The sequence below is a fragment of the Haliotis asinina genome, chromosome 9, assembly GCF_037392515.1.
Source record: "Haliotis asinina isolate JCU_RB_2024 chromosome 9, JCU_Hal_asi_v2, whole genome shotgun sequence".
Taxonomy (NCBI): Eukaryota; Metazoa; Mollusca; class Gastropoda; order Lepetellida; family Haliotidae; genus Haliotis; species Haliotis asinina.
In genome coordinates this window covers 10,867,862-10,882,070 of record NC_090288.1, presented here as the reverse complement: position 1 = coordinate 10,882,070, position 14,209 = coordinate 10,867,862, and the positions used below count along the sequence as shown (strand labels likewise).

General features: G+C 41.5%; 1 protein-coding gene across 1 annotated transcript; it reads right to left on the bottom strand.

Moving 5' to 3' along the window:
- Positions 1-3,726: 3,726 nt before the first annotated feature.
- LOC137296180 (universal stress protein YxiE-like) lies at positions 3,727-13,337 on the bottom strand. The gene is made up of 4 exons (XM_067827892.1): positions 13,104-13,337; positions 8,455-8,535; positions 6,140-6,246; positions 3,727-5,229 (listed from the first exon to the last, which is right to left on the bottom strand). The coding sequence occupies exons 1-4, from the start codon at positions 13,168-13,170 to the stop codon at positions 5,017-5,019; spliced, it is 468 nt and encodes a 155-aa protein (XP_067683993.1). The 5' UTR covers positions 13,171-13,337; the 3' UTR covers positions 3,727-5,016.
- Positions 13,338-14,209: the final 872 nt, after the last annotated feature.

Genomic DNA, 14,209 nt, shown 5'->3' with positions numbered 1-14,209 from the left:
CTCCACATATAACACATTTAGTTGACCTGCAGTGTATACGCTTTGGGGTCTCTGTTGACATGGTTACCATTAGCTAATATTTCCACAAGATAACATCCTTGAATGTTGCCCAAAACACTATTTTCAGCGACTGTTCACTCACCGTTGTCATGGCAGTACGTACGCCGTGTGCATCACCCGGGAACGAGCGTACGCTAAATAGCATTCGGAATCGTTCGGGTACGAACCTTTACGAGATAAAAAGTTCAAAAGGTATGTGCGAATGTGCACTTTCGCGATTTGGTAAGCTGTGTTCTGATTGGCCAGTCTCCAAGGTTACCTGACGCAACCTCCTATAAGGTTTTGTTAGACTCAGTAGTGAAGTGTAGCGAAAAGTACTGAGGATAAGTTTACTTAGACTGTCAGCTTCTTTAGCTACAGTCCTGCGCCTACAACGACGTTTTCTACAGTCAACGCCACCATAAATATCTGATCCAAATTTTACAACGTCTTTGGATTCTTCTTCAGCCCAATCCCATTTATATTAACCGTTATTTACGGTAGTCGTACGAAAATATAAATATTTTATAGCTGCACGCAACCTCGGCCACAGCAGATGTACAGCTGCCATGGGGATGGGTGAATTATTGGCATGTAACAGATGCAGGTTACCAATCGATCGGACAAATGGTCCCTTGTCATTTGAGCTAATCGATAGTGTAATTAAACTAGAAAAAAAGCGAGCGACTTCAGTTGTACCGGGGTTACAACATTTAGTTAGTGTGTTTGTTTTACTAACTTGTAATGGACACAGAGAGTCTGGGGTCCGAAAAACGCTGGCATCTAGATCGTCCTGTACATGGGCCATACTAACGCTTAGTCCCTGAATAAATATATTTTTGACAGTAACAAATTAACAGACCCATTAACGTGGGGAAAAATAAACTTGCTTCATTTAGGGCGGAAAGACAAAATGGGAAATAATGTGGATTATGGGCAGTGAGACAGGATGATGTGTGGCCGGAGTTGGATGCTAACACGAGATTTGACATAGCTGGGGTCAACGATGGTTCAAATGCTCGGTGTTTGCTGATTGCTAAATTAGACGCACTTAACGGCTTCTCCAAAGAGTCTGAATCCCAGGAGTCGTGGCTTGCTGTAGGGCTCAGTGAGTGTTTAAGCTTCTGATCAGCCGTATGGTGTTGAATTTTCAGTGGACTGGGTTTTAGCGCCGTGGGAGCAAGATCTAAATTTGATCATGATGGTCTTAACTGTGAAGCTTTACCAGTGGCATGGAACTCGTGCGTGAGTAAGTTTAATTTTTTCCCAATAATCTAGCAATATCATGGCGGGAGACACCATCACACAATGGGCTTCATACATTGTACACATGTGTGAAGTCGAACCCGGATCTTCAGCGTGACGAGTGAAAGCGTTACAACTAGGCTACAAGGGGATATAAAAAAGTATTGAGCCCCATCCAGACATTGATATGAATGCAACTGTTTTTATGTGTCATGTTTCCACATAAATATTTGTCAACCTCAACCAAACTGATTTGCTATGATTCATCCTTTGATTTTTTTCTTGGTAACGCCCAAGAACGCAAAATCTGCAATAAATGCATCACAAACTTCAGGAAACAAAATGTGAAAGAAGCATTTTCTGTGTTTGAGATAGGTAGATGTCTTCTAGAATCAAACTTAGAAACTAAGGTGCATGAAAAACCAATTTGAAATTACAGCCCCCTGTTAAAGTGACCTCCCCTTTCATGTTCACTGAAAGATTTTTTTTAGGACACCCCTCACACACTTCCAGATGACGTAATGATAAGGACGTAACTGATTCTAATGTTTTCACCATTCAGACAAGATGCCAAGGGTTCAAACTAAATACGGAATGGTCAGACAAGTGCCAGCCCCAATATATTTAAAAAAGTGCCAGCTGGAATATTTGGACACAATGTTTTTGAAAGATCAAAATGGGAGTGTCCTTGAAAAACAGTCCGTCTAAATCTAAATCAAGCGATCTAAATCTTTGCTCTTGATTATGATGGGAATTCATCCAATACCACTCTGAAGAAATTTATAGGATATTATCTGAGGACATACCATTATAAAAGGTACCAATTGACATATCGTTTTCTTTTTCTGCAATTATTTTACAAATATTATTCCCCAATGTGTTGTGATGATTCATCTCTCGTGAACCACATTACCCACATATGTGAAACTTTGGAAATGGTTTTGCTAATGATTCTTTTTTAAAAAAAGATGGAAACTTGACAAACATTGGACATCGACAATATAGATAGATTCACTACTTTTTGATATCCCCTCGTACCCAGATGCACCCAGAGTGTCACGTATCACTGAGTCGCTATATGGCTAAAATAATGCCGATCCGTAGTAAAATTCTCACTCATTTAATAAGCACGGAGACTGGAGGGTTCGGTTAGTGAATCATTAATGCTTGTTTGTCATACAGACCCCGGAAGAAAGAATATGACTTTTAGCTATCTTCAGGTGTATCGGTATATTTCACATACGTTGTATGTGTTAAATACAATTGAATGAAGCCACGAAACCGAATAATTGAATCTCAGACCCATCTGTGGCTTGTACATTTATCATCAGCTCTGTAATCCGACACGCTGCCTAAACTGGATTATCTCTTCAGTCCCGATGAGTGCTGGTTTAGATAGCTTCCAATGTCGTATGTTTTCATAATATTTATCCCCGGGAAACGGTATCTGGATATTTTCAACTCTGTTCCAGGTTTCAGTTCAGTCGAAGGAGGTGAGGTTAGTTTTAAACCCCTTTGAAGACGACCGCCTCATCACCCAGAGAATGTTCAAGGTCAACGTCTTCATGTCATCGCCCGATTTGGTTGACTGGACACGGGTATCCTCGGTGTACACAAATGTCTCCGTTAGTTTCATGAAAAATACGCATGCTCGTTGGTTTCACCCTAGACTTGGACAAGTCTCAACCATGAAAAGGTTGGAGTGCACATGATCATTTCTTAAGAAAAACTATAAGAAAAAACAGACTTGCGTCCTTGGATAACTGTTCGCTTATGTAATCAAGCTCTTTGAAGGAAATGCCACAAAAGCCGACTATGCTTGTCGTCAGAGGTGACTAACCGGATCGGGTGGTCAGGCTCGCTGACTTGGTTGACACATGTCATTGGTTCCCAAATGCGAAGATCGATGCTCATGTTGTTGATCACTGGAGTGTCTGGTCCAGACTCGATTATTTACAGACCGCCGTCATATCGCTGGAGTATTGCTGAGTGCGGCGTAAAACTAACTCACTCACTCAATTTGAAGGGTATAATTACTAAATACCCATTGGTTTAGCATTCTGTACAGACTTGGAGCAAAGCTCAATCACCCAGTAGTAAACCTTAATCCTGCAGTGTGCATAAATGTACTTAATTGTTCAATTGACAAGGCAGAATTATGACGATTCGCAATCTTAATTTTACTTATTTCCATTTACGTTTTTGCTTAAAGTGAAATTCACCGGTACGTTTTCACCGCAAAGAGACTATAACATTAATGATTGGTCGGTGCTGACGTGGCCGCGTGACACCTGTCTCTTACACACTCCTCACCTGAACAAGAAAATGCGTCGAACTTCTATCGAGTTGTAATCACAGCGTGCCACTTATGCTGACACTGCAATGCTTACGTGCTGTCAATATAACTGAACGACAGTAAATTGTTTATCAATAAGACAACGATCATATCGACTGATTTTTATGAAATGCACGAATCGAACTCTAAGGCCGACATCATGTTCGGTTTCCTGGCAACGTAAATCTGACACACCAAAGAAGAAGTAAGGCTCCTTACACACCTAGGCTCCGAGGCGTACTTTGTTGGAGGCGGTACCGATCCGGGCCTGGTTTCACAAAGCGTTCTTGTAGCTACGACTGTCGTAAGTCAAAGTAAACTGTAGGGGACACGGTGGTCTTAGCACTTAGATTGCTTTGTGAAACGCGGCCAGGTCGAAACATGGGGCACTAGTTACGGACAAAGAAGTGACAAAATATAGTTTCATTTTACATATGAATGACAATCAAGGGATCTGAATAATTTCCCATGGTGTTTTGCTGCTGTTGCTTGACATATATGTATGTTATTTTATTCGCTATATCTCCATTTATACATTCTGAATATGATCCAGTTAAAGAAATATATACTGATGGTATGTTACAGAGGTATATTTCAAACATTATGTACCAATAAAAAGTCTGGTCCGGTACGAGTACAAACCTGAATATACTGACGGAAAGAAATAACGATACACGTTATGTAATGGCACTGACCTCCTGTTTCATTACCAAATTGGGCCTTTAGAAAGTAATTTCGTTATCTTGAAACATGCATGGATGCCATGTGCAAAAACAATTTATGGGGTCTTCGTTGTGATATTGCTGGAGCATAGCGTTCATAGCGTAAACAATACCTAGTTCAGTCTTTTTGTTTTCCACGGCAATGATTTGGCTCTCGTAAAGGAGTCTATTTCATGTCCAAGCGCATGTACAAACCAAGGAATACACAATGAAATTTCTACAATTATTAAAGGCGATTATCAAGTAATATGTATTGTACAATATTCGTTAGCAAAGTAATATCTGATCGACATTTCAATTCATCAGCGCACCTGGTAGTCCTAGCACTTTTGTCTCGATACGGTCCAGACTCCACATTGTCTGCAAACTCAAGTGTTATCGATCAACAAAGAATAACAGGAGCTAGCATCCTGATGCACAAAACGATCTAAGCGCTGTGAGTGTCCTAGGTCTATGTTAAAGTATGGCAGTTTATGGAGCACGGTCTTTATATATACACTCCCAGACATTATATAAAAGGCGAAAAAAGTGTCTTGGCGGTCTTAAGAAAATCAAACCACAGATAGGAAGGCAATTGCTTGCTTGTTGGTAGCCATGGAACAGGTCAATTATCCGGGTAATCTTGTCTCCAGACACTGGCACCAGCAGCTGCTCAATGGAAGGAAACTGCTTGGTCTAGTGTTCATGCGCATGCGCCTTCCGGCGACACACAAGCACGGGGACGTGACTGTGGTGTACGATGAAGTCGCTGACGCTGCCCATGAGGGTGCGGCGAATGGTGCCATTCCCCCGGGTGCCTGTTATAATGAGACTCGCGCCCTCTTCCTCGGCAACCCGCACCACAACCTCCCCTGGTTGGCCACCAACGCTTTTCACTTTACCGCCAATCTGAAATGTAGACAAGTCTGTCTTTATGTCTGGTTATTAGAATATTCTAGAATTGCGTGAATAATTATCGGTGACCAGGAAGTGTTGCGGCTATCTGACAGTCATGACCTGTATCAGGTGAGTCGTTGTTCATGTCATTTTAATTTGACTGGTCCAGCCTCTTCTATGCGTAAACCGCTCTGATAGTGATACACTGATGCACACAAGAAAATAGACACACCTGGTGTTTTGGGACTTTTTTCAAACAATACAAAGTAAATGTTTTGAAAAACATTTCATTTTACATGTCACACATATTGTGTAGGCTTAAAAGAACACCGTATACATCGTATCTGATTGCGACGTCGACATTGCCTACACCTCACTTTCCTCATAATGAAAACGCTTTTTAACTATTAGGAAAATAATACGAAGGTACGAGTTGTGTACTTTCTGATCTACGTCAGTACAATTTGTAGCCGACCGCGGTGTTAAATGACAGAGAATGAGAGAAATAGAGTCGAGGCAGACTTGTGACATGGATGACTAACATGATAGATGCTCTTGCCATTTTTACAGTCGCGAGGATTCCGTGTAAGAATATAGGTCCTTTGCAACCTGTGTCTACCATGACTAAATGGACAAGGTAATCTGACCGTTGATTGCATGCCATCGTGTTCAGCTGTGTGTGTGTTCATTACATAATCCACTGGACTGTTCACTTCAGACGTGATTACTGCAGACCGCCATCATACATTACAATTATAATATGCGGAGTGCGGTATTCAACTATGAACAGAAATTAAGAAAATGTCATCGGAATCACGTGATGCCATTCTGGGTCTTATGTTGCATTACGACAGAGCAAGCAAACCAGCACTCCTACAAGTTACGACAAAACGCGATAAGATTATGATGATTAATGTTTTACCCCAGCGCTCCTGAGTTTCTCCCCAAAGTTGTTTAGCAGCGCCTTGATCTTCTTTTCCTCCTCCGCCATGATCTCTGACACTGCCGTGACGTCAGCCAACACCATCGCTGTCAGCGTTAACAAACAACACGCGTGTTTAGGTGAAATAGGGGTTGATGTTGCTTTAAAAATAATATTGTTAAAGAGCAAACTACGCTTATACGAACTGAAATGAACCACGTGTCTTAGTTCGTCGTGTATCGTAGGTCGTCATAAGTAGACTAAAATATACAGTTAGTGGCCGGTACGGTTAGGTAACAGTGCTCTGTGCGGTTATGTTCGTTATAAGCGTGTTCGTCATGCAATAAGTATAAAGTGTAACTGCTTGCAATTGTCCTGGCTCACGTCGATTTACCGTGTATGTCCACTGATATACCTTAACATGGATAACTCGCAGAGACAATTGTAATGATTCGGAGCCAATAAGTCCTTGCTTTGTTCCCATAATGCGCCAGGAAAGGTAACAACAAGTACTATTGCTTAACCTCCCGTGAAAATCGGGGTTCGAATTTATCTTCAGCCACCCATGTTTGTCGTAAGAGGCGACTAAGGATCGGGTGCGTAGATCAATGCTCATGATGTTGATCACTGGATTGTCTGACCCAGACTCGATTTCTTACACACGTCCGCCACATAGCGAGAATATTGCTGAGTCAGTATGTCTTGATTTGTATGTATGTCTGTTAACCCTAATGTTACAGCTAAACTTGACGAGATAACCCAGTGACTAACAGCTTGAGCATCAATTTACGCTGCTGCGTGCATGCATGAAAAAAATCAGCGAGCCTGACCACCCGATCCCGTTAGCCACCTCTTACGACAATCAAGGTTGCTAAAGATCAGTTTAAACCGCAGCCTATGAATACGAATTTCAAATTCACCCCGATTGTGATCTTTCATATAGGAGTACACCACGCCGATCTCAAACGTGTTACATCTCCGGCTCTCCCATATAACTAAGTCTTACATGATCACGATAATGGCTTTGCCCGAGCCATTTGAATTATGCGAGTCACATAGTTTCCGTTGTATAATGTACACTGCTACTACACTGAATTATGGGTAATCATGTCGTGTGACGTGGAGGCAGTATATTAACTATTCTCGTTGCAGATATTTTCTCTGCGTCCATGTGGATGACCTTCCCATGACACTGTGTCGTTAGGACCTATTGTATAAGAGAGTTAGATAACTAATAGTTAAGAGCACGGCCCTCGGAGGTGTTGTGTAACTTCTCTGTCGAATGACCTTCCTAATTTAATATACACAGTCACGTATTCAGATTCAGTGACTGTGTGAGTGTATGTGCTTGAGTTTGTGACCGCGTGCATGTGTGTATGTGCGTGAGTGAGAGAGTGAGCGTGTTCTTTTTTTTCTTTTTGGCATACGAACACAAATATACGCATAAGTAACGTAAGTAAAGTATAAAGAATATATGTATGTAATTTTCAATATTATACACAAGAAATACAAACAGGGTCAGATGGTCAGATAGATGAAAAAAAGAGTGAAGGCATTTCACTGGCTACCAAGACTGATGACATTAAGTTTTCGACAGGTAAATGGGGTGACAATAACGGATCTCTCTGGTGTTGACCGTAAATGTGCCGATCTTGTCGAGGGGTGGTGACCTAAGGCGACCGCTCCAGAGAAGGTCATCTGTGGTCTGTGTGTAGCATTGTATCGATGCTGGTGAATCGTGGTTATGTTTACGACCAAATAACGGACAACATTTTGGACACACATTCAAGCTTCCAAACGTCCTATAGCCTGGTTTCTTTCAATTTGGGTTAAACTTGACAATACGCGCTTGTGATAGGCCCAACTTTTGTGCAGCCTCATACCCACCAATGGTGGTGACAATTCGTCCATGTTCGATTTTAAGTGAAGTGTATGCATGATACCCACATTTTCATTAATATGATGCGTTTTGGTGATTCCTGCTATTGAAGTGTTTTTACTCGTCCCTTCCACAACGCAACAAATATTATTCATACCTCTATAATGCTTCACTCATATCGATTTAGGGTTCCGAGTTTGTTTCCTGTTTGGATAAAAAAATTGCGTTTCTTGTGCGTGTGAGTATGTATAAACGGAAGCGCAAAAACCTGCCCACGTCCTTAAACCAAACTCTGCTATAAGCAAAGTCCATTGTACGATCCCGACTATATCATGAACATGTGCTTAAGAATATACAAATACAAATGAAAAACAACAATTGAATTTCTGACACAATGATTCGCACGTGGCGTCCGGATTGTACGATGAATACTCACGTGCTTGCATGACTGCATGATACTCCGGACAGTGGACAATGATAACGTGGTCATGAGCCTTATGGATGTTCTCCAAGTACCCTGGAATCAGTGAGTGAGTGAGTTTGGTTTTACGCCGCTTTTAGCAATATTCCAGCGATATCACGGCGGGGGACACCAGAAAATGGGCCTCACACATTGTACCCATTTGGGGAATCGAACCCGGATCTTCGGCGTGACGAGCGAACGCTTTAACCACTAGGCTACCCCACCGCCCCACCCTGGAATCAGACATACAATGGTTTGAGTTAATTTTATTTAACCTATGAACCCTTTTGTTTCGCTGTCTACTTAGGGCATACTGTAGGTACGGACGGCAAGGCAGTGTAGCCTAGTGACTAAAGCGTTCTCTCCTCAGAGGTCAGGGTCCATATCACATAACTGCACTATCCGTAGCCTAATGGTTAAAGAGTTCGCTCCTCAGAGGTCAGGGTCCATATCACATAACTGCACTATCCGTAGCCTATTGGTTACAGAGTTCGCTCCTCAGAGGTCAGGGTTCATATCACATAACTGCACGGACCGTAGCCTATTGTTTAAAGCGTTCGCTCCTCAGAGGTCAGGGTCCATATCACATAACTGCACGGACCGTAGCCTATTGGTTAAAGCGTTCGCTCCTCAGAGGTCAGGGTCCATATGACATAACTGCACTATCCGTAGCCTAACGACTCAGAGGTCAGGGTCCATATCACATAACTGCACTATCCGTAGCCTAATGGTTAAAGCGTTCGCTCCTCAAAGGTCAGGTTCCATATCACATAACTGCACGGACCGTAGCCTATTGGTTAAAGCGTTCGCTCCTCAGAGGTTAGGGTTCATATCACATAACTGCACGGACCGTAGCCTATTGGTTAAAGCGTTCGCTCCTCAGAGGTCAGGGTCCATATCACATAACTGCACTATCCGTAGCCTAATGACTCCGAGGTCAGGATCCATATCACATAACTGCACTATCCGTAGCCTAATGACTCAGAGGTCAGGGTCCATATCACATAACTGCACTATCCGTAGCCTAATGGTTAAAGCGTTCGCTCCTCAAAGGTCAGGTTCCATATCACATAACTGCACGCACCGTAGCCTATTGGTTAAAGCGTTCCGCCGTTGCGCCGAAGACCCTGTTTAAACACAAATGGACCACAAATGGAGCCCATTTCTAGTGTTCCCCGCTGTGATATCGCTGGAATATTGTTACACACGGCGTAAAACCATACACACTCTCTGTCGAGTAGTGCAGAATATAAGAGTTGTCAGACGCACAACGAATGTTTAATAATTCATACGTTGCCCTAATAAGACAATATTTCCAATGATTTTTTAAGTGAACCTGTGGCTTGAATAACCAAAGAAAGATACAATATTCTTATCACAATGGAAAATACTGCTTTAAAATCGTACGTGAGTATTTTTGACAAGCACCAAATCGTGCACAAGCGGGTTCGTCGATAGCAATTCAGTGTACACTTACTACTACTACTACTACTACTACCACTACTACTACTACTACTACTACTACTACTACTACTACTACTACTACTACTACTGCTGCTGCTGCTGCTGCTGCTGCTGCTGCTACTACTACTACTACTGCTACTACTACTACTGCTGCTGCTGCTGCTACTACTACTACTACTGTCTTTGGCTTTGAGTGAGTGAGTGAGTTTAGTTTTACGCCGCACCCAGCAATATTCCAGCTATATGGCGGCGGTCTGTAAATAATCGAGTATGGATCACACATTCCAGCAATCAACAGCATTAGAATCGATCTTTGCAAGTGGGAACCGATGACATGTGTCAACCAAGCCAGCGAGCCTGACCACCCGACCCCGTTAGTCGCTTCTTACGACAAGCTGATTCGCCTTTTATGGCAAGCATGGGTTGCTGAAGACCTATTCTACCCCGAATCTTCACAGGTTGATGCTTTGAGACACGATTACTCTACAGTCTGAGTTTGACATAACCAAATATTATCCGGGCAGGTCGATGTCACCTATACAAGCTCTACTTGCAGGTTTCACCTTTACAAGGTTGTCTTGAGAGTCCACTTGTTGACAAGATTGTAATTCAAATTCAGCGGTAGTGTGTATGTTTACCTTTGTTAATGTGACTCATATCTCATGTCTAGGGTTACTTAGATAACATTTTATCTGTTTATAGGTTCATAGGCTCAGACAAGTATGCATGTTTCGTTTGAAAGTGACCTCGTTTTCAAATTGAAGTCTACTCATGTACTTTCACTTGTGCTTGTATATATGCAGGTACTGTAATATAACTTTGAATAAAGGGATTGAACATTCTGGGTTAGAATAAATCGCCAGCAACAGCTGAAGGTGGGGTTTAGTTTGTTGCTTTACGCCGCAACACCGCAACGCCGCAACACCGCAACGCCGCAACGCCGCAACTCCGCAACTCCGCAACGCCGCAACGCCGCAACGCCGCAACACCGCAACGCCGCAAAGCCGCAACACCGCAACGCCGCAACGCCGCACTCAGCAATATTCCAGCTATGAGTATCACAAGGGATAAATATTTCCATGTCAAAACTGTTAAGGATCTTTTTACCACTGTTAGTTCTCATTTGGTCATGTTTTTTTTTTAAAAAGAAATGGATTTCATAATTTAATTTTGATTAATATGTGCTGTAGATAGTTGTATTTTAATGACTGGTACTATAAATTAGCAACTGGTATTGTTAGTGGCTGTATCGTCAAAGGGGGTTAAAGTATCGTAAAATTATTGTCCTCCTGAGAGGGTACGTAAGTCCCAAAACTTTCAGAGTTTAATTTTTGCTTACCCCATTTTAAACGTAGTATATGTGTTCTTTCAAAATTTGGCTAAACTTTCCAACAATGGTGTAAGGTTTTTAATGCAACTGGGGCCCAAGTAGGTAGTAAAGGTACTGTAAGTCCCCATGGACCCTGGTATGGTGATCTACCTTCAGTTGCTGGCGGTCTATAGCCCGTTTTTATATTGTATCGTCCTCTGTAGTTAAACTGTTTTAGATTTAATTGCTAATTTTAAATATCTGTCTGTGGTTATCTATCTGTTTTACTGTCTTTCGTTGACAAGTTTTTACCATTCACTATTATGTATAATATTAACAGAGATGCCAACCGTAACGAAAAAGTCGTATTTGTTACGAATTCTGGGGTGAAAATACGATGTTACGACCATGTAGTAAATAAGTACGATTTTTAATTATTTGTCTACACGTATTTTTTGTCTCGTAAATAAAGACAGAAATACAGCTTCGTTTATCGGCAGATTTACTTGCGTATATAACTTTTGCAACCAGTTTGTCAAAACCATATGGAATACACCGTGAAACATCGTTAACATTGCAGACAACCGTAGATGAAAGTATGTCAAGGCCTGTTTAAGTTACAGTAACATTACAATTTGTTACAGGTTAGTCAAACAGTTGGACACATGTGTTGAGATGAGTGTGTTACTATTTTTGTCTCTGAAATACTATTTTTATTTGTGATGAATACTATTTGAAGCAGATGGGGTTGGCATCTCTGTATTAATGGTTCTCGTCACGATATGGCTGAAATATTGCCGATGTGACGTTAAATAGTAAGTCACTCACTCACTCTAACTATGAGTCTGGACCAGATGATCCAGTGATCAACATCATGAGTATCGCTCATGTGTTAACCAGGTCAGCAAGCTTGACCCCCCAATCCTGTTCGTCGCTTCTTACGACAATAATAGGCTACTGCATACGAACAGTAATCCGGATCTTCACCGGTGCTGAACGTGTATTCAGGATCGGTGACATGGTTGAACCTGTGTCATATACCCACAAAACGTTGCTCTTAATATCAATCACTGGACTGTCTAATCCAGGCGCGATTTAATAGAATACCACCATCACATGCCTAATACTGCAGCAATCAGGTTTCAAAATTGACAGGTATTGACAGTCAACGTTAGAGAATGCTAAATCCTGTCCTACTGTAGGACTCACGTTGGGGTGAATGTAGACTTGCACAAGTCTCTGAGATTATATTTAATAATTTAACTAAAAAAACAACAACTGGCGTCCTTAGTACTATGCACTTACAAAGATGCACGTTTTTAAATGGTAGAATTACTATACATCCATGCGCATTCAATACAGCCTTAAATTACAGCACGGCTTTCAAAAACCGGGTCATGTTATGTTTGCAGTTGGTACATCGAACGTAGGCTTATACTCATGCCCTTCTCATATTTCAAGCTAGCTATATATATTCATTTGGTGTTCTTCTACAAACTGTCTACTTCGAAATTCCAAACCGACTCGACTCAGCTGATATGCTATATCGAATTGTCTGTCAGATGTGTTATATATCTAAATACCAAATGCTCCTCGCACCGTTGAGAAATGAATGCAATTTTATATATTAAGTTTCAGATTAAGCAGCAAGGGTCGATGATGATGACAAATGGCATGTTCGCTGACTTTTCACTCACTTTCATGTCTGCATATTTAACAGCACATGGGTGGTGTGGGTTGTGTTACGCATGTACACTCACACGCACATGTTACAAAATATACTGTTACACCCTTATTGCATCCCAGTACAAGCTTGTATCGAGGTACATATAAAGATTGCATTACTTACAGTCAAAGGCGTACATAGAGTGGTTGCTTCCATCCATTGCGAGGACGACATTCCGTTGCGAAGCCATACTGGTTTTAAGAAGAAACTACACTATTTCTTAGAGGACTGAGCTACGAGGTCAGAGGTGACAGGTCACAGAGAGATCAGCCTTCAATTTAGCCCCAAGGCGGTAAAGATAGGAGGCTTGAGCTTGTCACTGGCCATCTGTTCGTGGTATGAGTGCTTTTATGTAATACCGTGACGGTGTCATGGTGTGCTTATTATATGCAGCCTCGAAATGTTAATCACCAACCATGTTTACAGCTGTCAGAGAGACGGAGAGCTCTGTATCATGATTAGAATCAATTTGCGTTACTGGACCACATATAATTAATAATAATTTACTATATCATATATACAGTTTCAAACAAATAAAGGAGATCTCAAGATTGCTCTAGGCCACTATATACACTCGTATTAGTATAATGCATTGTTACTCTGACTTATTACATATCTTGTTTATGTACTTTATTGATTGTTGTCATCGTTCCTACATGGAACATCCGCACAATAAATAACTTGTGTCTTGTATAAAAGACCCGTGAAGATTCAGGGTAGAGTAGGTCTTCAGCAACCCATGCTTGCTATATAAGGCGACTAAAGGGATCGGGTGGTCAAGCTCGCGGACGTGGTTGATACATGTCATAGTATCCCAATTGCGTAGATCGATGTTCATACTATTGATTACTGGATTGTCTGGTCCAGACTCGATTATTTACAGACCGCCGGCATATAACTGGAATATTGCTGAGTGCGGCGTAAAACTAAACTCACCCACTCTTGTATAAAAAGCTTATGACATGTGAAAAGGTTATATATCTGCTTAGCTCTGAACTGCCTCGCTTTTACTATACGTTATGATTTCAAAGTTCTAAAATTGTTCCATTTCCTTCCGCCCCACCATTTCTACAATGGAAAAGCCGTAAATGAAACAAAGTGGAATTTTTCATTCTCCAATTCTCCCCCTTTTTGTTCACAATGGTCATGTGGTACTTTGACACATTAACCATTTCCGATTATCTGCTAAAGCATAGGACATAGGGCATAAAATGCAACATATTCGTGAA

What these genes read in the sequence shown, in the direction of transcription:
- LOC137296180 (XM_067827892.1), bottom strand. Translation starts at nt 13,170, where the DNA reads ATGGCTTCGCAACGGAATGTCGTCCTCGCAATGGATGGAAGCAACCAC. An exon ending in CTCTATGTACGCCTTTGACT is followed by an intron (nt 8,536 to 13,103) that starts GTAAGTAATGCA and finishes CACTGATTCCAG; the next exon opens with GGTACTTGGAGAACATCCAT. An exon ending in TCATGCAGTCATGCAAGCAC is followed by an intron (nt 6,247 to 8,454) that starts GTGAGTATTCAT and finishes TAACGCTGACAG; the next exon opens with CGATGGTGTTGGCTGACGTC.